At 41.4% G+C, this 22,473-nt stretch overlaps 1 protein-coding gene across 1 annotated transcript; it reads left to right on the top strand.

The window, feature by feature from the left end:
- The first annotated feature begins 1,523 nt into the window (after positions 1-1,523).
- On the top strand, positions 1,524-21,756 carry GTF2B (general transcription factor IIB). The gene is made up of 7 exons (XM_027882908.1): positions 1,524-1,655; positions 3,303-3,409; positions 12,193-12,326; positions 18,712-18,858; positions 18,995-19,124; positions 19,663-19,944; positions 21,534-21,756. The coding sequence occupies exons 1-7, from the start codon at positions 1,639-1,641 to the stop codon at positions 21,665-21,667; spliced, it is 951 nt and encodes a 316-aa protein (XP_027738709.1). The 5' UTR covers positions 1,524-1,638; the 3' UTR covers positions 21,668-21,756.
- Positions 21,757-22,473: the final 717 nt, after the last annotated feature.

Genomic DNA, 22,473 nt, shown 5'->3' with positions numbered 1-22,473 from the left:
CAGGACAAACCTGGAAGGCTTGATGGGACTGATAGTGGTGATGGGGCACATCTGTTGCAGTCACTGCTCCATACGTATTTCGGAGGTTATAGGGAAACAATATCACATAATGTATTCACATTGACAGTTACAGTGTTTCTCTTTTATTATTCTTTCATCTTTTGGGTTTACTGAGCATTTGTGAAAAAGGTCACAGCAAGTGGAAAAAAAATCTTTAAATTTTTATTTTAGTATTTGTACCTCCTAGTAGTTCAGCTTCCTTTTATTCCAAAAGGTTTCTATTTTTTTAATCAAAGTAATGTGTCGGCAAGTTCAAACTAGCTCATTTTCAACAAGCACACAGTGTTTTACTCAGCAGAGAAGTTTTTAGGAGTTGTGTGAATTTGACTCAATATTACCAAGTATTAACAGAACTTTTCAACCCTGTGAATTTCCTTCTTCGTGCTAACAAATTGAAATATTCTTGTTATATAGTGGAGACATGGTCTTAAGTGTGAAAAGTCCTTTGTATCTGATTGATAGATAGATAGATAGCAAATTTATAACTTAAGAGACTTCAATACTGATCACTTTAAAGCATTGAAATAATGGCACTTTCCAAGACCTGTAGACTGTCCTGTCCTATCCATCTCTCTCTTTTAGTGAGAATAGGTCACACCAAAAGAATAAATTTTTTTCCACTCTTTTATAGCTTGGGTTTGAAAACCTGTTTTTGCTGCTTATTGTACAGACTAATTTTGTGTAAGGATTACCTCTCAGGGAATTAAAGCCTGAAGTAGGGTCCAGCGCTGGAGGGCTTTGGTTTTGCAACAGTTCTTGCGGTCTCTCCTTCTCTTTGGCCTGATGTTTGCTGCCAGGGTGGGTGCAAGGGAGAGAGACAGAAGGGGATCTGATCACATCCGGAGTGCAGGGTAACAGGGGGAGCCCACACAAGCAGCAGGTGTGTGTGTCTGCTCGGGCCAGGCCCAGTCTGTGCATGGCCTGTTTGCCGAGGGCTTCCGTGAGTCACAGTCGGGCTGCCCGACACCTGCGGCTCCTGCAGCAAGAAGGGCCAGCTTCTTCTCGTCAGTGAACCTGCGCAGTGGCACAGCAGAACAGATGTAGCAGGAGATGCAAGTAATGGGGAACTAAACTTGTCTCTACTTCCCCTTTCTGAGAATTGTCTCTGCGTAGTTTCAAGTTACACTTGTTTTCTGCGGCATTTCACTGAACTGCTGGAGTTTGCACAGGAACAGCTGAGCCGAAGTCACACGCCGGGGACAGCACGGCGGGCTTTGTGAAGGGGTCTGCGGGCAGCCCGGGGCTGCTCCTCGAGGGCCTGGTCCCAGGGCAAGATTCCAACCCAGGGCAGACCTTTTAAACGACGGTCCCAATAAATACTGTGATTTATTACAACATTTATTATTTGGTCCCGAAGCCGCCCTGGGTGGCAGGGGTCGCAGCCCTCGGGCGGGCAGGCAGGCAGCCCGCAGCCCGCCAGGCCCGCCCCAGAGCCGGCGCGGGGCGGGGCCGCCCGTCTTTCCGTCCGCCCCCTCGCGGGACCCGTAGGAGCGCCCGGGGCCCCGCCCGCCGCTGTCGGTATTTAATAACCGGGACGTGCCCCCGACTCGTCTCCGGCACCGCTGCGGCACCGGCGAGATGGCGTCCACCAGCCGGTACGGGGACGGGGGCCGAGGGAGGAGTGGGGGCAGCTCCGCCGTCGCTCCCGGCCGCGGAAGGGAGAGAAAATGGCCGCGCCGGTGCCGCTCGGGGACGGACCGGCGGCCATCGCCGGCCTCGCCCGGCCCCGGTGCCGCCGGCTCGGCGCAGCGCAGCTGGGCCCTCTCCGGTGTCCCCTGTATCGAGTCCGCCCCGTGCGCGGCTCCTGAGAGGCCGGGAAGGGCAGCCGGGCGGCCGCGCCTGTCCTTGCGGGCTGGGCCCGGCCGGGTCGGGCCGGGCGGCCCCCGGCGGAGCGGCCTCTGAGGGGCCGAGCTCGCCGCCTTTGCGTCTTCATGTCGCTATTGCCGGGCAGCGCTCCGAGGGGACGCCAGCGCTTTGCGAGATCGTGGCGATTCGTGACTGAAGTGCGGGGCCCCTCGTTATGGCAGGTCGGTGCGAACGGCGGCCCGGCCGGTTCCCTGTGGGGCCGGCCCCGCAGTGCCGCACCCGAGCGCCGCTCCGGAGGGGCCGGGCCCCCAGGGCCTCCCGGCGGGACCCCGCTCAGCAGCGCCTGGCCTGGCTTCACCTTATCGGACCTGGAAACTGCTTGCGGGTTCCCACCCTAAATCCGTACCGGCACCAGCCAGTGGCCAAACGGGTTTCGGGCTCGGAATTCTTCTCCCTGGAGACCTATCGAGCTTTTCTTTCCAGTCAGGAATGAAGGAAGGCTCATGAAGCAGACTATGGAATGACTCTGTAACTCTTGCTAAACCTGTCCTAGGATCTAGGAAGTACTTCCTTTGCTGAGATGGGCCTTTACACACGTGCTATGCATTTTGCTTTGGCTTAGTATATCGAGCCTGTATGTTGCAAGGAGGACAGTATATCTCTTTAGATATACGAGTTAAAATTGAGATAAGAAGACTAATTTTTACAATGTTATGTGAAGGTAAAATCTGAAACAAAACACTGTTGGTATTCTTTGAGGCTTCTGTTTTGTTTTTTTTTTTTTTTTTTTCCCCCCCTTAGTTTGCTTAGTGTGTCAGTAGCCTTTTGTGTAATGCCAAATGTCAGATGATTGTGAATGCTTTGTCAACAGTTTTGTCATATGAAACTACTGGCTGGGAATAGGGAGAAGGAAAGTAGTTTAAAGAGCTTTAGTGCAGTATTTTGAGCGTAATTTACATCTGAAAATCTTGTGTGTACATGTGCATTCTGGAGTCTTTAATATTAATAATGAGGTTGATTTTGGTTTCAAGTCTTAGATATTTTTCTGAACAGTCAGTGGATTAAAATGTTTGGATTGCTTCTTTGTATTTTTGACTCATCAGAAATATCTAACAAATAAAATTAAGATGGAATGTACAGATAAGGCTGTAGTGCATATTTTATCAAGTCTCTTATTTAGATTTTTGATGTTTTATATTGAGGTGTTTTTAGTGCAAGATGCATTGCAAAAAATGTGGAATTTAAGATCTGAAGTGTTGATTATCAAATGCAGTGTTACAGGATTTAAGTGAAAGGTGCAGCTCAGGTATTCAGGTTAATAGTCAAATCGCTGTGAATTCTGCATTTTTTAAGTATTCTTGTCAGTAAGGAACTCTTAGACTTTTGGATATGCAGCCTGCTTGTTTAAAAGTAATTAATACTTCTTTTTTTCTTAGTTTGGATGTACTTCCACGGGTGACTTGCCCAAATCATCCGGATTCCATTTTAGTGGAGGATTACAGAGCTGGTGATATGATTTGTTCTGAGTGTGGGCTAGTAGTAGGTAAGTAGCTATTCATGTTTTTGAGTTACCATAAAACTTAAATGGTGTGCGTGGCTTTGCTTTCCTGCAACAGTGGTGTATAATAATATGAGTATTTAAAGGTTCTTTCTTGATGTCCAATTGTGCGTGGTGGATTTGGTTTTTTGGTTTTTGTTTTTGTGATTTTCTGTTGGCAAAAAGCTTACTGTTCTGAATAGTCTGTCTTCTGGTAACTTGCACTATGAAAAGAATCTCTTTAAAGACGGAAAATTTAACGTATGTTATAATATGAATTAGAGTATTGTGCTGTCTGCTCTGGTATTCTATCTTTAATCATGACTGTTGTTTCAATCAAGAAAGTATAAGAAGTGATATAAGAGCTCTTTGTGAAATAACTTGCTTAAAAGAAAAAAACAAACCAACAACCCAAACACAAAGCCAAACCCCAGCTAACCTCAGTTTCCCATTAGCTAGAGGTTATCTTCTGCCCTGAAGGATTTATCTTTACATCGTTGCCAGCACCTGTTTGTTAATTACTGCTCCTAAAGCTTTTAAGACTATCCAAAGTGAATATCCAGTTTTTCCACTGGAATTTTGCTGAGCTCTCTTACTTTGTTTGTGTAGCATCAACTTCCACAGACTAAACCGTATTTCTGAGTATAATAGAATATTTAAAATAAAAGACGAGTATAATAGAATATTTAAAATAAAAGACCTTTTAGGTATTGTCTTTGTTTGAATGAGAGAGTTGTTGTAGAACCTGCTGCATATGCATTTTTATGCATTTTTTTCTAGGATGAGCATCTTATGTGCATCCTGAAACCTTTATTCCTTTTGCATGGGAAACTTTCCATGCTTGCATTATTAATTGTTTAAACTCCGTTGATTTCTGTAATTTATTTTGGGCGTGCCATTGTGAAAAGAAAACTCCTCTTGAAAGAAGAGTGCACATTTGGGTGATTCATTCAGTGGTGCTAAATATTTCAAATGGTTTATATTCCTCTCTCTTACACTCTGGTGGTTTTATTTTGGCTCGTCAAAGTAAAAATTTTTGTAAAAAACTAAAAGTTTAAAGAATTTGCAGCAAAGGTAATACTAATTTAGCCAGGTAACTAAAACAGATGTGCTTGCTTTATGCAAATTCTACATAGCTTGGTAAAGTAAATGCTAAAATAATCAAACTTGAGTACTAGATCTTTATCGCTGAAGGGGATCAGTTAGAACAGTTAAACCCCCCACAAAACTCAATATACTGTGTAGCCCAGGAAGTGCTACAGGTTTATTTAAAAAGGTTGTGCTTTTAGTGTCTGCAGAGCACTGCTGGTGTAATGGGACAGAATGGTAAATCTGAATTTGTGTCTTTGTTTTACTGTTGTAAAGTACATTAAGTACGTAGTGGTCTGACTTCACTTTTTTTTTTTCTGATGTGTGTGCAGCTGCAGGTGGAGCTGAGAGACTTTGCCTAAACTAAGTGTATTTGCAGTTGATGTTTTTTGTGCTTGCTATGGCAAAGTACTGAAGTTTTGCATTTATGAAAAAAGTGTGTTTGTTAAATGTAGAACTGTGTCATAGGATAAAATGGCTGGTGCACAGATAATTTTCAAGTTTTATAATCAATTTCTGGCAATATGAGATGAAATCAGTACTAACACTATTATGACTGATCTTGCATTAATCAGGTCTGCATCTGAAAGGATGTAAAGCATTGGAAAAGTTAGGGGGAGCAGGAGGCTAGGAAAAGGAGGAACTGATCTCTGTCAGTTGAATTCATATTTTAGGCAGAGCTGTATGTTGCAAGTTCTCCTTTTTTAAAGGGATTTTGAGAAAAAGTTTTAATCAGAGTTGTATTCTACTTACAGGTTCTTAGTCTCAATAAGATTAAAGTTAAATCTTGTGTATTGCATTTTCCACGTATTCTAAATAAACTGTTAAAATAATTAAATCTTGTGCTGTCAGTATGACTGAAGCTGATGTCTGGTTTATTACTGTTTCAAAATGCTGCTTCGGTTTACTAAAAACTCTCATCTGCCTTTTCACTGTTACCTTTTGTGGGTTATTTTGTGTTCTGTCTTTTCATGGTAATTATTTCCAACTTGTTAACTTTTCCTTCTGCTAATTGCTTTTTTTTACATGAAAGGCATTTGGAGACCTAAATTACAATTATCCATGGAATTTTGATATTAATCTGGATTGACATGCATCTGAAACTTTCCAACTCTATGTCCAAGTTTCTCTGCTGTCACAAGTATTGTTTCATTCTACATCCTTTTCTCCAATCAAGCTATGTGGTACAATAAGTGTTCATGGGCTGGTGTGAGAGCTCACAAAGAGAGTTCCTAGGGCTTGGAGAAGCAGTTAGTTCTTTGTTTATTTAAAGTGTTCACTATATCTCATTCTTCAGACAGACTTGATGGGGGAAAAGCATGTTGTTCAAGAACAGAACTCTGGTAAATCTTCTTTCTTGTCAGGTAAATATTTTGCTTACTACCTTTAGACAGTAAAAAAGGCTGGAAGTCAGCTGATGTGCCAGAAGGAGCTGAAGAAAGCAGAATCAAAGTGGAAGACAAAGCACTGGATTTTCTTGATGTAGCAAGGTGGTGATCTGAATTTCAGAGGGAGATAACAAACCCAGTGGCATGTACTGATGTGTAGCACCTCAGCCCTTCTGATCTAAGACTTTCCTTAAACTTCTGTATAGCCTTATTAAATGTTGTCTTAGTGTGCAGGAGTTGGAGCAGTGAGGACTTTGTTTTCAGCACGGAGTATGTGATTTTGTGTAACTGGTTAGCTCTGTCTGCCTCAGTAGGCAGGAATAGCTTAGAGAGGAGCACTGCTCCTGTAGCAAGTCTTTTTTTGGGGAACCTTCTTCAGTAAAAAGTCTGTCTTCAGCTAGTGAGGATCCTTGGACATGTATCGACTTGTTAAAGCTTGGAATTGGTTTATGACCAATATTCAGATATTTAATCCATGTTCTATATATACCTGAGTGTTCAGTTGAAGAATTTTGGGGAAAAATATTCAACAGCTTGTGGTCAGCAGTAAGGCTGTTATAAAACTATGTCCAAGTATGTGTTTGGCTAATACTTCAGAAAAGTTTGAGATCTGAATGGGGTACTGTAAATTCAGGTGTGATCGGTGAAGATCAGGTAAGACTTAACTATACCACAGGTATTCTCTTTGTCTGCAGTATAATAGACGAGTAGGAAGGAGTTTCACAATTGCCTCTCAACTGGCTGGTTCTTTACTCAGGATGTCTGTCATTAGGGATAAGGTTGCTTGCCTTCTATACAGATGCTTGTTTTCTGAAGGCTAAAGAAACCATTGTTTTTCAGCTGCTGGTAGTATCCTGTAAGTGGGGAAGGTGCTTAAGTACTTCTGACGTGGATCCAGTAGAGGGCAGTTATGTCCATAGGGAAACATCTTTTAGTATTTGGGTGCATGTTCACATTTACTTCTTTCTGCAAGTATTACCAGTCTCTAAAATATGAATTCTTAATTCAAAGTATTGCTTGAAAAAATAGGCAAAAAACTTTAGATACTGATGTGTGTTAGCAGCTTTTATCTGGTTTCTGCTATCGTGTTTGGTGTCCAGAGCAGGTTCTAGCTGTTCAGCAATAACACTTGTAACAGTGTAAGCAGACTTTCAGTGACAAAAGTTGGCATCCTTTGTAAGGCTTTGTAATAAGCACCTCTCGTAGCATGAAATTTCTTTGAGGGTGTAGGAGACTTTCTAGTTAGTGGGTTCTTGGCTGGAGGCCAGAGGTGTTTGAGCTTTTATTAGGTAAAGTGCTAGATTTATCTAGTGGAATAACATGATATTTCGAATCATGTTATGTAGGGAATGTTTTTTTACTTCCTTCTTATGAGATTGACAAAGTGATTTAGGGCAAATAAGGGCTAGAAACAATATGAACTCCTCTGATGGAAAAAGAGTCCGTAGCCTCTAATTTTTGTGATGTGTAGTGTAGATCGGGCACGACGTTGTTTATTGAGATTCTGTAGTTTGGAGCATCCTTCACAATTACTTGAGCTGGTAATCTTCTAAAGTCCTGCAGAGGTGTAACTTCAGCTGACCAGACTTGTGCACCAGATCATTTAACATTTCTACTCTCATTTGCTTCCTCCAAAGTTATTGTATGAGCTGATGGCTTAGGAAGCCTGGAAATCCTTTTAGATTTGTCATAATTTTGATATGCAGGAGCTGTTAAACCTTTGTTCTCGTAATGGTCACTTGCCTGTGGTGCTGCACTGTGTGTTTCAATCCAGAGTTGACTTTTGGTACTTGTGTGATGCTGTTGATGTCTGGCAACTAGTTGATATTGTCTATGGCTTTTCTCTTCATTTGCTTGGGGATTTTATGTTTTGTTTAGCATTTGAAAGCCTGCTTTAGTTACTTGGAATAGACAGATGTTGCTGTTGGTGATGATGCATTTGTGGTGTTGACAACTTATTGAAAATGAGAACTTTTGCAAAGAATACTGCTATCTTACAAAAGACTGGAAATTTTGTAGAAAAACTGTGACTGTAAAATTGGTTGGTGTTTTTTTTTGTCCCATGAGTTTACTCTTTGGTAACATTTAATGCATCTTGTCTTAAATAGAAGTTCTAAAGCTGAAAAGTGTGTGTGTGGGAAGGTGAGTGCTACTGTATGGGAAGTATATAAGGTAATAAATAGAATATGGAGGAGTAGACACCTGGAGTACTGGGCCTGACTCTGGGCTTCTCAGTACCAGAAAGAGATAGAGACTTGCTGGAGCAAATCTAGCGAAGGTTGCAGGAGTGATTTAGTGATTAGGAGAGGCTGAGAGCTGAGGCTGTTATTCTCAGACTGTTCAGCGTGGCTCTGTGCAGTTACTTGTCTTTATGATTCTCCCCGGCTTGTAGTCTGCTATGTAGCTTTTCCTTGTAGTTTGTCTCAGCTCTTCACTCTACTTCATAAGGAGTTGACTGAAATAAAGTATAATCCTATATATATATATACACACACGCACACTTAAATTTGGCATTTAATTAGAATTATAATATATGTGCTCACTAGGTGGCAGCAGGTTCCTTAACTAACTGTAAGAATGAAACATTCTCTACTAACAATGGGTATTTTGGGACTTCAGAGAGCAAATAAACTTTTAATACCGTATTTATGCTAAGATTAAAATATTAACTAGTAATGTGTACAACTTGATGCAATGTGGAGCTAACATGAGAGCTCCTCTGAAAAAAACTTAACCTGCCTTCTTAGAGCTGTTTCAAGACTGGATATGGAAGATGACATTACTTGAGGCTTGAATATCATCACGTTTTGTTTTGGTTAAATGTCTTCCATTTGCAGCTATATTGTCTTTGTGTAACAGATAATACAAAATGCAGAAAAATAAGAAAAGAAATATTTTTTATGAGTTGTTGCAAGTGGAATGCAACATTAAAATAGCTAGTATTATTTCTCTATAAATATGTAACTGAAAATTCAGGCCTTGTTGAATGAAAATATTTTCTCTTGAGAAATCACTTTCTATTTTCAGGGAAGGAGGAAACATACATAAATTTTGATGTATAGATATTTTAAGCTAATTTTTAAGAACTGTTCAAAATTATATTTTAATTTTTGAGTCTGACCTGAGTTTGCTCTTGCATTTCTACAGTGAATGCTCTTTGTGTTTGTCAGTTGCGAAGAAAAGTAACCTTGGTCTGAGGTTTTCTGTTCTGAGCAACTGTTCTGCATTTTACTAAATGAGCTTTTCAGAGGGTGGGCAACCTGAGTCAGGGAAGTTTTGCAGTGTGTGTTTGCACTGGAGCCTGTGTGTTAGTCTGTTAGACTGTATTTTAAAGAGGAACTGAATACTGGCAGAATGGTTTACAGAAAGAAACGGAGTAGTGGTGAAAAATTATTCTGTTCAGAAAGATGCTTTAGGATACCATCCTGGAGATGTAGTTCACAAAGATTTGGTCCTGTAAGCTGTTGTTTTTCTTTGTCCCTCAGAGGAGGAAACTGAGAAGATGAACTCATCCATTTAAGGAAAATTAAATAAAGGCGTGTGTAATGTAACTGTATCTAGCAAAGCTTATTTTTGTTCAAAAGAACTGCATCAAAAGGAAGTAGCAAAGGGAATATGCAGCCACTCCCATCCTCACTGCAGCTTGATAGAGTTGCCAAAACCAACATGATGTGAGAAAGCAGAGACAATTTTACTTACTGGGGGCTTTCTTCCTCTCACTTTTGACTGTTGGGCCCATGTTCAGCTGCTTCAGGAAAGCCAGGCAATATTGTGTGACCCAGCAAATTCAATTTAGGACTGGAGATCTTAGCTCAGGACCAGTTTTCAAGGCTGATTTCTTATACTGCTTTATAAGACTGAATTTAGTATTTTAAGGTTTTGCTTTGATCACTTAGGGTGGGGCTTAATTGCATCTGTACTAGTATCACAGTTACAAAGTGGTTTTTTTGTGTTTTGAAGAGTTAAAAATAATAAATACCACATTCAGTGTTTTGGTTTTGTTTGTTGTTCAGTGGGATAATTCAGTTAATTTTACTTGTAGCCAAATACATTTTCCATCTATGGAAACCTTTTGACCTATTCCATTTTTGTGAATACTTATAGCATGTGTCACACTTCTATAGAAGCCTCTTGAAAGGTGGAATGTGCTTCTCAGGACCTCTCTCTATTTTCAGTGACACCGACAGTGCACAGAAAACCTTCCTTTTCTGCAACAGCACATTTCTTGGCAAAGTAAAGATATTTGCATACTGTGTCTTAATTACACAAATGCTTTATATTCAGTGATTTGTTCTACTTAATCTTTTTTCACTCTGAAATAGTAGTCTCAATCCTCTGTTTGTAATATGTTTGCCAAAGCAGGCAGTGATATAACACTTTTTTGTTAGAGCAGGAATGGTTCATAACTCACAAGAGGCAGATCCCTGAGTGAGTCATTTAGGTCATTCCCACTTGTGTGGAAAAATATTACATCATTGCCCTGTACTCAGTGTTCTATTTATACCATGCCAGAATTTTAAGTACATTTTGCTTTTTTTAGATGCTGTAAACAGTATTGGGGGGTTGTCTGAAAGTAAAGTTACTGCTAGGCCATAGAAGGACCATTACTGAATCAAATATTTACAGAGAGTCCAGGAGCCAGAGGAGCACGCTGTCTGCAAATTCAAGCTTGCAAGGGCAGGAGGGAGACCTTTGTAGCAGAAAGAATGGATGTGTGCTGCTTTTTACTCTGCTGTATTCTTAACCTGTAGTTTTTGATGTTTTTCTCCTTCCCCTCTTGGTTTTCATTAGCAGCAAATAAAGGTGAAGCCACAGCTGTGAGCATGACACTGATGAGAAGGCCTCTAACCTAAAGTTACTCTTTTTGGTTGTGGCAATTTCTCTTGGTTCATTCACAGCATTCAACTTCAAGCGTTCTCCTTGCATAATGTTACGTTAAAAATAGAGTTACTCTGTCAGAATAGATCCCTCCTATGGTATGCACCACTGTCCATATCATCCTATATTTTCTCCAACTTTGTATCTTGTATTACCCTGGTTTGCAGAGTGCTTTTTTCTCTGTTTGTTTTCACCAGGTTAAATCAGCCCCTGTGGTTTCATACTAAGACTTCCATACCGGAAACTTCTATTGCAGTCAGTGCTGCTTATTTTTGTGCAGATGTTTCTTTCATGACACACTGAAACACTGATAAAGGTGGTGAATTTTTCCTCAGGTTTAGCAAAGAAGGGTGATAATTATTTTGAAGTTTCTTCTGATATGCTTGCTACACAGAGCTGTAATCTGCTTTACTGCGTAACACTTTTCTTAGTGTTCTTTTTATGCTTTTCTGTACATGTATTCTTAAAAATTCTGTAGTATCGGTCTAGAGGCAACACCTTTGAGATGCAGCTTTTGTCAGGTCTGTGAATGGAATGAACTGCACTGCCAACAGTGGGTTGGGGACTGGGGTTTTTGCGTTTTCTTTTGTGTTTGGGTTTGTTTTCCCCTCTGAGTTTCTTTTGTTGTGATTACTGTTGGGCTTTTGCCTGCAACAGAGTGTAGATTAGTTATTTCTGAAACTACAGAGTTGCTGTAGGAAAGGTTTAGGTGAGTGTGAGATGAACAGAGGACTGCGAGTCAAGTTGTTTCATTCAGAGAATGTGGGTTTAGTGCTTTTTCTGCCTGCTCTGAATCTGTATGGAAACTCTTCCAGGTATAACAGGGTAGTTTAATAGTTTATATATAGATGGTATGTTGATACTGTTATCATAAATGAAGGGGAATTGGGCAGGGTCAGAACTCAAAGAACAAGAATTGAGCTGCAAAATGTCATGGTGGGTTACAAGGTGCAAAGTTGAGAGTACAAAGGACGTGGAACTCATGCAAGAGAAGTGATTTACTACAATCTAAGGGGATTATGCATGATAGATAATTCACATGTGCACCTTGAACACATGGCAAATGTGAGAGAACTTGTTAAGTTACAACAACTGACTCATTTGTCCAGGTACTGAGAACCTCCTCACTTCAGCTTGATATCAAGGTCTTGATTCTTTTTGCATACTGAAAATCTCTTTTTGGATAACTGTGTCTTTTTGGTGTTCTGGATGCATTTCTCTAGTTATGTGCTGCTCTTGTAGCATTTTTTTTTTCCCACTGCTTTAACTTGTAATCCTAAACATTTTGGTATATTGTCCTGCAGGTTACTGTTCTGTTTGGGAATGCCAACAGGCTGCCTTCTTACAATGGAGAGCTCAGATGTCTAACCTAATATTTTGAAATATTTCATGACACATTATATTAATGCAGACTGTTGCTTTCTGTGATCTCAGGTGACCGGGTCATAGATGTAGGCTCAGAGTGGAGAACTTTCAGCAATGACAAAGCAACAAAAGATCCATCTCGAGTTGGGGATACCCAGAATCCTCTGCTGAGTGATGGCGACTTGAGTACAATGATTGGCAAGGTAACACTTAAAATACTAAATTTTACTGAGTTTGAGTGTTTTTATGTCAAGTACATGATTGTATGTCCATAGGGAAAATACTCATTGTATTTATTTGCAGAGATCTTGCCTGAACTGAACTCATGTTTCAACAGGGTGTAAAATGTGGCTACCTGGGGGTAGCCACAAATGTGCTACCTGGGGGTAGCAGGAAAGGGCCAACCTTTACAAAAGCAAAAAAAGTCTGCAGTGCTGTGTGGTTACTTGCCACCCTTTGGTATGCTGCTATAAATAGGAAAGCTGATGTTGCAGTTTTACAGAAGCACTTTGACTTAGCAAGTGTATTTGAGGTGATCCTGAAATAAGATACTCAGTTCTGAGATCTCAGTAGCTAGTGCTGCCAACTTGGACTGAAACTTTTTTTATAGTAAAATCTGTATCAGGTTCATATTGGAGACCTGGAGATCTACATGCTTGTTGTATATGTTCTTCCAATTAATGTTAAAGCACTAAATGTAGAATTCTTTCATGGTGTGAGTGTCCCAGAGGAAAGTATTGCATCTATATTTGGGTTAAAATTTAGTGGTGCAATTATATCCTGCTGTCTCCAATGAGAGGGCAAGCAAGATTAGTCACGTAAATGCACTCCCTTTTAATGAAGTAGTGACCCAGGTAAGTTTTCATTGTTGTACTTTCTGTTACAGTTTTTGTTGCAAGAGCCAAATTAATTTGTGTGGATTTCTTGAATGTTTCATGAAAGGCGGTGCAGTTACTGATAAATAAATTAAAAATGTATTGTTGCTTTTTATTTGCTTCTCGGAAGTTTTTGTTCCGGTGATGTTGCTGGGTTCAAGAAGTAGACATGCCTGAATATGTTTGGCTGTGTATATGGAAGTGTGCAACATCCTTTTTAACCAAGAGTTTTTCAGAGAGATGAGGTCAACTAGCAAATACTGATGGACAGCTGATCTTTGACTGTGAATAGGAAACGTTCTGCTCAAGGCATTGTCCAAGCAGATGTTTGTGTTTTGGACAACTCCAAGCACGTTACTGCTGCCTGTAACATTTTGGATGGCTTTTGGAATCCTTTCAGGCAACAAAATCTGCACTGCTCCATTAAAAATATTGGCATTGCTAAGTGGCTCTGTGAAGCGGTGCTGTAGAAGTCACTGGGGTTTTAATGTCACCTGTGTAGGATCAGAAAGATTGTAGTTGAGAGGGCGTAGACTTCCATTGCTGATTTGGTCAGCTATGATGATCAGAAACAGACCTTTATGGACAGATGAGAAATGGACGGTTTGCTCCAGGTTCGTGTTGTTTCCATTTTGAGAGTGTGTAAATACAGAACTTGTTTCTGAGAGCTCAGTTTGATTCGATAGGTAGAATGACCTGAGCTCCTTTAGATTCTCTATTGAGGTGAATCTGGACTTGTGCTGTTAACACTCTTCTCTCTGGAGGTTCAGGTTCTAACTTAAAATAAGAGGGATGGCAACCTCAGTGAGAGAAGACATAAAGAAACCTCTGTGAAAAGTTTCTCTGGGAAAATTAAAAAATTTTCAGAGATGGACATTCAACTAATGAAACAGTTTTGCTGTTAACCAGAACATCCCATAATAGGCATGACCAAGCTTGCTGAAGCAAAGAGTGCCATTCAGTGAAGACAAGATGTGGGATGTTATTGTGGCATGATTTAACCTATGAGAACTCAGTAAAAATGTCCAAGTACTGGAACTGCCAGGATCGTGTTGGGGAATGTAGAAGGGGCAATTAGTCCAACTGTGGATACTTTATTTGCATGGGGAGGAATCGTAGAAGAGATGCATTATTGTCTGTGTGAAATTGGGAGTCTCTTTGACAAACCAGGATGTTTTCTGTACAAGAGTTCCTGTGTTTGTCTTGCCAGAGCAGAGGCTCTGGGATGTCAGCTCATTGATGTGAACTCTGTATCAGGGGCTGCTTTTTTTTTCAGTCATTTGGAAGGAAGAGAATGGCTTATATCAGAAGATGCTGAAGAAATCTCCTATCAGTGCAGAAAGGGCATGAATTTTGCAGCAAAAATAACTAAACCAAGGAAGTAGTGCATTTCTCAAGCAGTCTTCTGAAGTCCCTGCCAGCAGTAGGCTGGGATGAGGATTGACCTAGATATGCACAGTGGTTGAACAAGGGTGAAATTGGTGTAGTCATGAGGAGGGTAAGTAGTATCTGACAGAGTACAGAACAACCTTCATGAATTCCAAAGAAGGAAGAAGGTAAGATTGTTATTTTCCCAGTTAACAACAGTTCTTAGAGTGGCCCAGAGTGGACCCCGAATCTGTGTGCCAGAGATTGCTTTAGCCTTTTGCATGGGACAGGGAACAGGAGTAATTCCTTTCTGCCATGTTGGTCTGCAGATGACAAAATCTTTACAGCAGGCCTGCCCTGTCCTCCACCAAAAATACCCCACCACCCTAAAACACATTGTTGTGGAAAATCCAGAAGAAAAAGACATAGGTAATTCTCATGGCATGTCGTGTTAGAGATGACTGTAAACTTGTGGGAATGTAGGTGGAAGTGGTGTCTAAACCAGTTACAACAGCAAAGTTCTGGTGACTGGCTATTGCCTTTAAACAGTAAAGGAAGGGGGCCAGCTCTGTTTCACAGAATGGTTTGTCACTCTTTACTCTTGGAAGCCAGGAGGTGCTGCTCCAGGGCTCTTTTCTGCCGGGGGTGTGCGCTCTGTATCTGCTCACAGCGAAGGAGGAGCTGCTTTGCCCGTGCAGAGGGATTAATTCCTAATTGGTTTTAGTACTTAAAGAACCCATCTGTCTGAGGCAGCAGCAGCCTGTGTTGGAAGAAAGATTAATTTGTCTGTGAAGAGGAGGGTGAATAGCATAGTTAACTGTGGTGGAAGTGGTTTGAATTCCACAGGCAGGTCTTCAGGATATTGGCACAGAACTGTAACTCTCTGAAATTACATACTCTGTGCTGCAGTTGGTCTGATTACAATGCAGATCAATTGGAGGCATGGCGAAGTTGCACTTTATTGTGACTTGATTGCCAGAATACTACAATTATTTCTAAAATTCTTACGTAAAATTAAAGAAAAATAACTGCACAAGCAGCTTCTAGGTCTGCCTTGATATAAAGAACTCTTTTCTCTGAATCTAAAAGAAAATTGAAAGTTTGTTTCCTATCTTGTGGAAAACGTTGTCTTTGGTCACCCTTGGTAGTTAATTGATTCCTTTTTGTAATGACTGCCAGTCCAAGAGAATTTAGATTGCTTGAACAAAGAACTAGTGCAGTCTCTTGGCATAGAATTCCTACCCTTTGATCAGATATCTCTGAAAGGAAGCTGGCTGTTGTCAAACTGCGTGGCCTGAATCTGGAAGTGCTATGTTGAGAAGCAATGGCATGATATCAGGGGCTGATGATTGAAAAAGAAGAAAGGATCCATCAGCTGGTTGTACTGGGCAAGAAAACTGCTGGATCTGGGGGCATGCCTTGATGCTGTGGTTAACCCCAAGTCAGTGATGTGGATGATGCTGGTGATACTTTTACTTTCTGCTAAATGTGGTATATACTGGGGTATAAAGCTGTTGGCTGCCAGCACTGTAAGCCTGACCACCACAGAGCCTCTTCAGAGATTAACACTGTTTACTTGACTGTGCTTTCTCACTGTAGCAATCTTGAATGCTGTTTCCAGGATTGTATCCACGAGGTTTCTGTTCTGTTTGAAAGCCAAACAGGTAGAACTCCTGATTTTGTCAGATACCTTTCTTGGTGAGATGGGAAAGATAGAAGTAGATGTCTCAAAGGCCACAACAGTAAAACACAATTCTTAAAGTCTGTTTTATTTCAGCTAAAACTGTGTGGCTTCTTTTTTTTTTTTTTTTCCATGGAGGGAAAGGCCCTCCTAACATGGTTGTCAAGGGCTGAAGTCAACAAAGCATTGTCCCTCAGTTGAAAGCTCCAGAAAGAAAGTAGATGGTGCATTTAAATAGCAAATGCAGGGAGAATAGCTGTGGTTTATGTAAGCAGTTGAGATGGAAGCATGTTTTCCACCCCTTTTATAGCTCTGAACTGTATATTGGGTATGGCTCTTGGAAAGCACTCATATCAGCAGATATCCTTGCCTAGTTCCAATATACAGCACCTAAAAGACGTGTTTGTTTGTTTTTTGTTTTTGTTTGGTTTTTGTTTGGTTTGGTTTTTGTTTGTTTGTTTTGGTGTTTTGTTCTCCTTAACCAGGGGACCGGGGAGAATCCCTGTGGTGAAGGGGAATACTTGCTGGCCCCAGGACAGAGCAGTATGCCCTGGTAAAATGCTATCTGGCATGAAGCCCGATAGACAAGGACTGGGGTCTTGCTGTTGTTTGTGGTCACTCCTCTGGCATCTGCAAGAGTTGGAGCACATGCAGCTCCTGTAAGCACTTGTGCATAGTGCTGGTCTAGGAGCCATTTGATGCACATGAATGTTGTAACACGGTGCAGGGAACAGGGATGTGTGATGGCCAGGAAGGAGCCTTTTGACCTGAGACTTCTGTATATTTTGGACCAAGGAAGTTCTGGCATAATTTTTGAAAGGAAAGTCTAACGTTGCTCTTTGTGGCCTGAAGTTTGTTGTGCTTGATTCTTGCTTTTTATTTATATCTTACTGGAAACCTTTGGATAGTTGGAGGTGTTCATCCAGTCAAGGAAGTAAGATTGTCTTTGGAGCATCTTTCTTCTGTGTTGGTGCCAGGATCAGTTCTGGATGCTTGTTTCATGCGAAAGGATGTTTGAAGGTGTAGAAAAACAAGAACAGTCTTGTGATCTAGCAGCTGTCACAGAGGGCCTGTTCAAGGAGCCAGGGAAACTGGTGAGGGAGGGTTTTAGTGCCAGTCCTCAGTTGCCACAGCAGTATCCAAGTGTGTGCAGCACAGATAGGGGTCTCAGCAGTGGAGGCGTCGGCTGAGCCCATCGGAAACGGGGTGTGCTGGAGGCCTTGGCAGGGGGAAGTGGGCCAGTGTAAGTGAATGGACAAGAGTGAGTGTTACTACTCTCAGGCAAGGAACAGGTATTAAATGCAGAAGCACACAGAGATTATAGAATTAGAGGCTGTGTCAAAATAGAAGGGCGATTCCTAAGAAATGGGTCAGGGAAGAAGAAACAGGGCAGCTCAGTAGAAAAAGGTGATGCCAGGGCATGTTCTGTCCTTTGTTCACTGTGTCCTCACCCTGCTTTGTACAGCCTGGACATCCTGATACATTGCTGAATCTTCAACATGAGAACTGTGTGCAAGTGCTTAGCCAGGTTATCAGTCAGTCACAGAGCAAGACCTGCTTCATGCTTACCGTTTTTGGCAGGACAGACAGTGTAGTAGTTGGTGTCTGCAGTGGGTTGCTTAAATGCCCAAATTTGTCTGCAGTGAGTTGGATGCCCCTGCCCAGATAAATTGTTTGAAGGTGCCAGAAAGGAATAAATGCATGTGAATTCAGAAGATCCAGGTTTCTACTCATGACAGAATTGTTGTGAAGAAGCATTTTCCACTTGAGAGAACTCACGGCCCCCTGTGCACTGTGACAGCAACCACATAAACAGTCAATATAAATTACAGTCATTGGTCTTCTGAACTCGCAGGCTGTGGGGTTGTCATCAGCTATCACTAATCTGATATGGCATTATTTGTTAAAGACATGTTTTGGACTGCTGGCTAATTGAAAACATTAGACGTTTCAGGCCCTTGTAGTTCAGAAAATTTGCATATTTAATAGAAGTGTGCAATTTGCACTCTCAGTTGTAAGATACAAATGAAGTGCATGTCAGAAGCTTGTTTTGAAGTGGCCAGGTTGAGTTTGTGGCTCTTACTTTTTGTAAGACCTCAAGCTTTTCTTTTAGGAGGTCCATCATTTTCCAGTAAAGTCAAAATATATGGATATTTCCATTTTCTGACTAAGATTTGCAACTGCTAGCAGGCATGGTATTAAACTGGGTCTGAATAGCTCATTGGTTTGGATGTTCCCTTTGCCCATGCCTTCACTGTGATAGTTGAGATATCGTTGTAGCTGGTCTGAGCTGGCCGTACTCACCAGAGTGCCACAGTGCAGGTGCAGTCCTAAGGACACATGGGTTGCATAAAATATCATCTTGGACCTCAGCATTGGTGACAAGAGTATTGAGATGCACACATTAAACCATTGTTACATTAGGAAGGAAAACCCCTGTGTAATCTGTGGTCTTTGGAAAGCGACTCACAGTTTGAGCCTGGTGCAAAGCATAGAACTTGATGTGTGAACAATGCTCGAGTGAATGACTTACTTTGTGATGTTTATTTGAACGACTGCTTGAACCGATGCCTTGAAATAAAATGTATAAAGCTGGAAGATGTTTGTTCTCAAAGTGAGGAGGAAGTTCCTTGTGTTGTTGACAATACAAATCTTTCTTTTCAGGGCACAGGTGCAGCAAGTTTTGATGAATTTGGGAATTCAAAGTACCAAAACCGCAGAACTATGAGCAGCTCTGATCGTGCGATGATGAATGCTTTTAAAGAAATCACGAACATGGCGGACAGAATCAACCTCCCTAGAAATATAGTTGTAAGTTCATGTCTCCCTTCCTTAAATTGTTCTGGCATTGACTTAGTTAGCATAATATAATGAGCACATGAATTTTTGATATTGCTGCTAATTAAATGGCCTAGAGTTAATTAAATTTCATCTTCTTGTGTTGAAGGATCGAACAAATAATTTATTCAAGCAAGTGTATGAGCAAAAGAGCCTGAAGGGAAGGAGTAATGATGCCATTGCTTCTGCTTGTCTCTACATAGCCTGTAGGCAAGAGGGGGTTCCAAGAACATTTAAAGGTAAGTTTACAATGACACAGATTCAATTTTGCTATGAAGTAAAGGTCTAGTTACTGTCACTGGAGGAGGTTGGTTTTCTCATTCCTGGACTTTGTCAAATTGATTGTTCTCTGCTACAGTTCATCCTTGAGGGGCAGGGTAGAAGACTCTCTGGAAATTCGTTACATTTGTGGAGTAGGCTCTTGGGCATGGGATTTTTGGTCATACTGCACTAAAAAGAATTTCGCGTTTGAAAGTTACTCTTGAGTGTTGTTTTGATGGGAGAATGGTGTTGTTACTGAATTTGAACCAGCAGTTCTGCAGTAAATTTGGGCAACTGTTCCCTGACAGGGATTCAGCTCTCTAGCATTGAGCACCAAATTTCCCCTACTAAGTGAGTTGTATTAATTAGCTCCCTATGATAAATGTGGTGGACTGAAGTTGACAAATGTTCAAAGCTTATTTAGTGACAGTGGCCTTCTTAGTGGGAATCAAATTTGATTATTTTGGGGGAGCAAGTGCTGTCAAGTCTAAAGTTTAATTTTTATTCTTTCTTCAGAAATATGTGCAGTGTCCAGGATTTCAAAGAAGGAAATAGGTCGGTGTTTTAAACTTATTTTGAAAGCTCTTGAAACCAGTGTTGATTTGATTACAACTGGAGACTTCATGTCACGATTCTGTTCCAATCTGGGGCTTCCCAAACAAGTACAAATGGCAGCAACACACATTGCCCGTAAAGCTGTGGAATTAGATTTGGTTCCTGGCAGAAGCCCTATCTCTGTAGCAGCTGCAGCTATTTACATGGCATCACAAGCCTCTTCAGAGAAAAGGACACAAAAAGGTAAAACAGCTTTTTTTTTTTTTTTTTTTTTTTTAGTTGACCATGTTTTCCCGCTTGAAAGAATATTGAGCGTTGCTGTAAAACCTGGGTGAGGTGTGTGCAAGTAGTGATGAGCTGCCGTTCTGACTGCATAGCAGGGACCAAACCAGGATCTCCCAGGCCCCAGAATGGAGAACTGGCTGTGCTCACTGTAAACAGAGTTCATCTTCATCTGGCACTGGGAGCATTGCATTCTTGAATGCTATGGGCCAGTGCATTCAAAGGAGCATAACTTAAGTTTACCCATGCCAATATTTGCATGTGTACATCCTGCTGCTCTGAAATATTCCAAACACAGACATGCAGGCAGTTGCAGGTAGCACTGTGGCTTAGGATTACACTGAGTCCTCAATCATTCCAGGAGCCAGGGAGTCACCTACATTAGTTCCTGTTCTTTGACTTGTTGTGAGCCTGTGGTAGACTGAAAGCAGTGGGACAGGGGAGTTTGCTGTAGATTGCTTTGGGCACGACTCGCTGCTGGTATGGGAGCCCTTGGGGAGCCAGTAAGGAATTCAGGGCTGTTCTTGTGCTTCAGAGCAGCGTGGATCAGCCCCCAGGGCTCAAGGGATGAGACCTACAGGAGGGCAATGCTGTGGGGAAGGAAGGGAGCTAAGGCTGCAGTGGTTAGAACTTGATGTGAGGAATGGATCCAAGTACTGACAGCTGGCTGGGGAAGCTCCATTGAACTGTCTAGTCCAGTTCAGATCAGAAATGTTTAAAATGTAGTAATTTCTTAGTGGAGAGTTGCTTTTAGGTGAAGAATAGCCTTTATCTGTCAGGCTGTGGTGTTTTGTTCTGCGTTCATAACTGCTTATGTCCCTGGAGCTCCCATCATGCTGGCAGGTCCCTGGGCGTGTGGGTGAAGCAGAGCCAGGCGGTGCAGTGCCATCATCCGTGCTCAGAGTGAGCTGCTGGACTGTGCCTTTTAGGAGTGCTCGTTAAAATACCCCAGGACTCCCTGCTCCCCCAGTGTCCTCACACAATGAGGAAGGCTGTCACGCAGGCCAAGGCCTAAATTCCTAATTTGATTAAATCTTGAATAAAGTTAAGTTTCTGTGCATCTCAAACAAGTGTTCTCTCAGTCATTACAGTGCTCTGTGCCTTTGCCTTATTTCTTGGTGCATTTTAAGGTAAATGTATTTCATGTTTAGCTGAAGGTATCGCTTTTTGTCCGTCTCTCAGCTTTTTGCTTGTTTTGCTTATATTCAATCAAAGCACAAAAGTGAAGATCCCAATGTTGATGACAATTTATAAAATATTGCTGATCATATGTAGAGTTTGCAGTAGATGTTTCTAACACTCTTGGCCCTCTGCAATTTAAAACTGATGTTATTCCAGGAGAGATGGGTAAGTTGAACTCTGGTACGTGAGAAGACAGACTTACGTATGTGAAGTATTAATCACCACAGTTAAAACCATTTCTGCCAGGCTTGTGGGAGAGTTACGAATGAAGCAAGTGTCTAAGTGCTCCTTGATAAATTATGCCTGCTGGTTTTTTCAATATAAATGGCAAAAGTAAAAAGTAACCACTTCTCTGCTTTTTGTTGTAGAAATTGGTGATATTGCTGGTGTGGCTGATGTTACAATCAGACAGTCATACAGGCTGATCTACCCTCGAGCTCCAGATCTCTTCCCAGCAGACTTCAAGTTTGATACCCCAGTAGACAAACTACCACAGCTGTGAAATTGCAGAGGGTTAATTTCTATTAAAACCAAAACAAAACCAACAAACTCTTTATTTTTGCCTATAATAAAGGATGTACAAAGTGTTAATATTGAGTCTTCATGTTGTGGAACTGGAGGATATGGAGATGGAGCATAACTGCTGGAACGCAGCACACATTCCAAGGGTAAACGAGCTCATTGTGGCATTTTGTATGTATATACTAGTGGAAGTAAATATTTAATGACTGTTGCAACAAATTTAATTTCATATTGTTGTACTTATTTAGATTTCTTTTGTAGGGATCTAGTAAGATGTATTTTGGAGAATTTAAAATATTGTGTAATTCCCAAATAAACTGTTTTCCAAAAACACTTACCATCTTGTGGGTATGACTGCAGTGTGACATGCACCTGCTGCTGTACATGCTGAGAACGGGAGTGCAGTCCATGGAATGGTGGAGTGAGCTTCGTACTCATGGGCTTGCTCACAAGGCTGCCTAAATACTCGCTTTCTGGACAGTTTCTGCTCTCTAGTGTGTTCCAGTATTTGTAGGCAGCTGTAGAGCACGGATGATTGCACCAGAAGCCAAGCAGTTGCTGACCAGCCATTCAAAGGTTTGCACAACTGCTGCAGGAGATTTCTAAATTGGTTGCAAAAGGATTAGTTGCATCTTTGGCTCAGTCTCTGTGATTTTTTTCACTGATGTCTCTGCTTTTCTTCTTTGAATTTGATGTGATGACAAAGCAACTGAAGAGAAGCACGAGGACTCACTTTGCTTCAGTTCCTGGTAACTTCATGCCTTTTACCTTCCTCTGTACAATACC

This window comes from Empidonax traillii, unplaced genomic scaffold (assembly GCF_003031625.1).
Source record: "Empidonax traillii isolate 1590-97213 ecotype Southwest subspecies unplaced genomic scaffold, ASM303162v1 scaffold114:size1751661, whole genome shotgun sequence".
In the NCBI taxonomy this organism is placed as follows: domain Eukaryota; kingdom Metazoa; phylum Chordata; class Aves; order Passeriformes; family Tyrannidae; genus Empidonax; species Empidonax traillii.
This window is presented reverse-complemented; position numbering and strand designations above follow the sequence as displayed.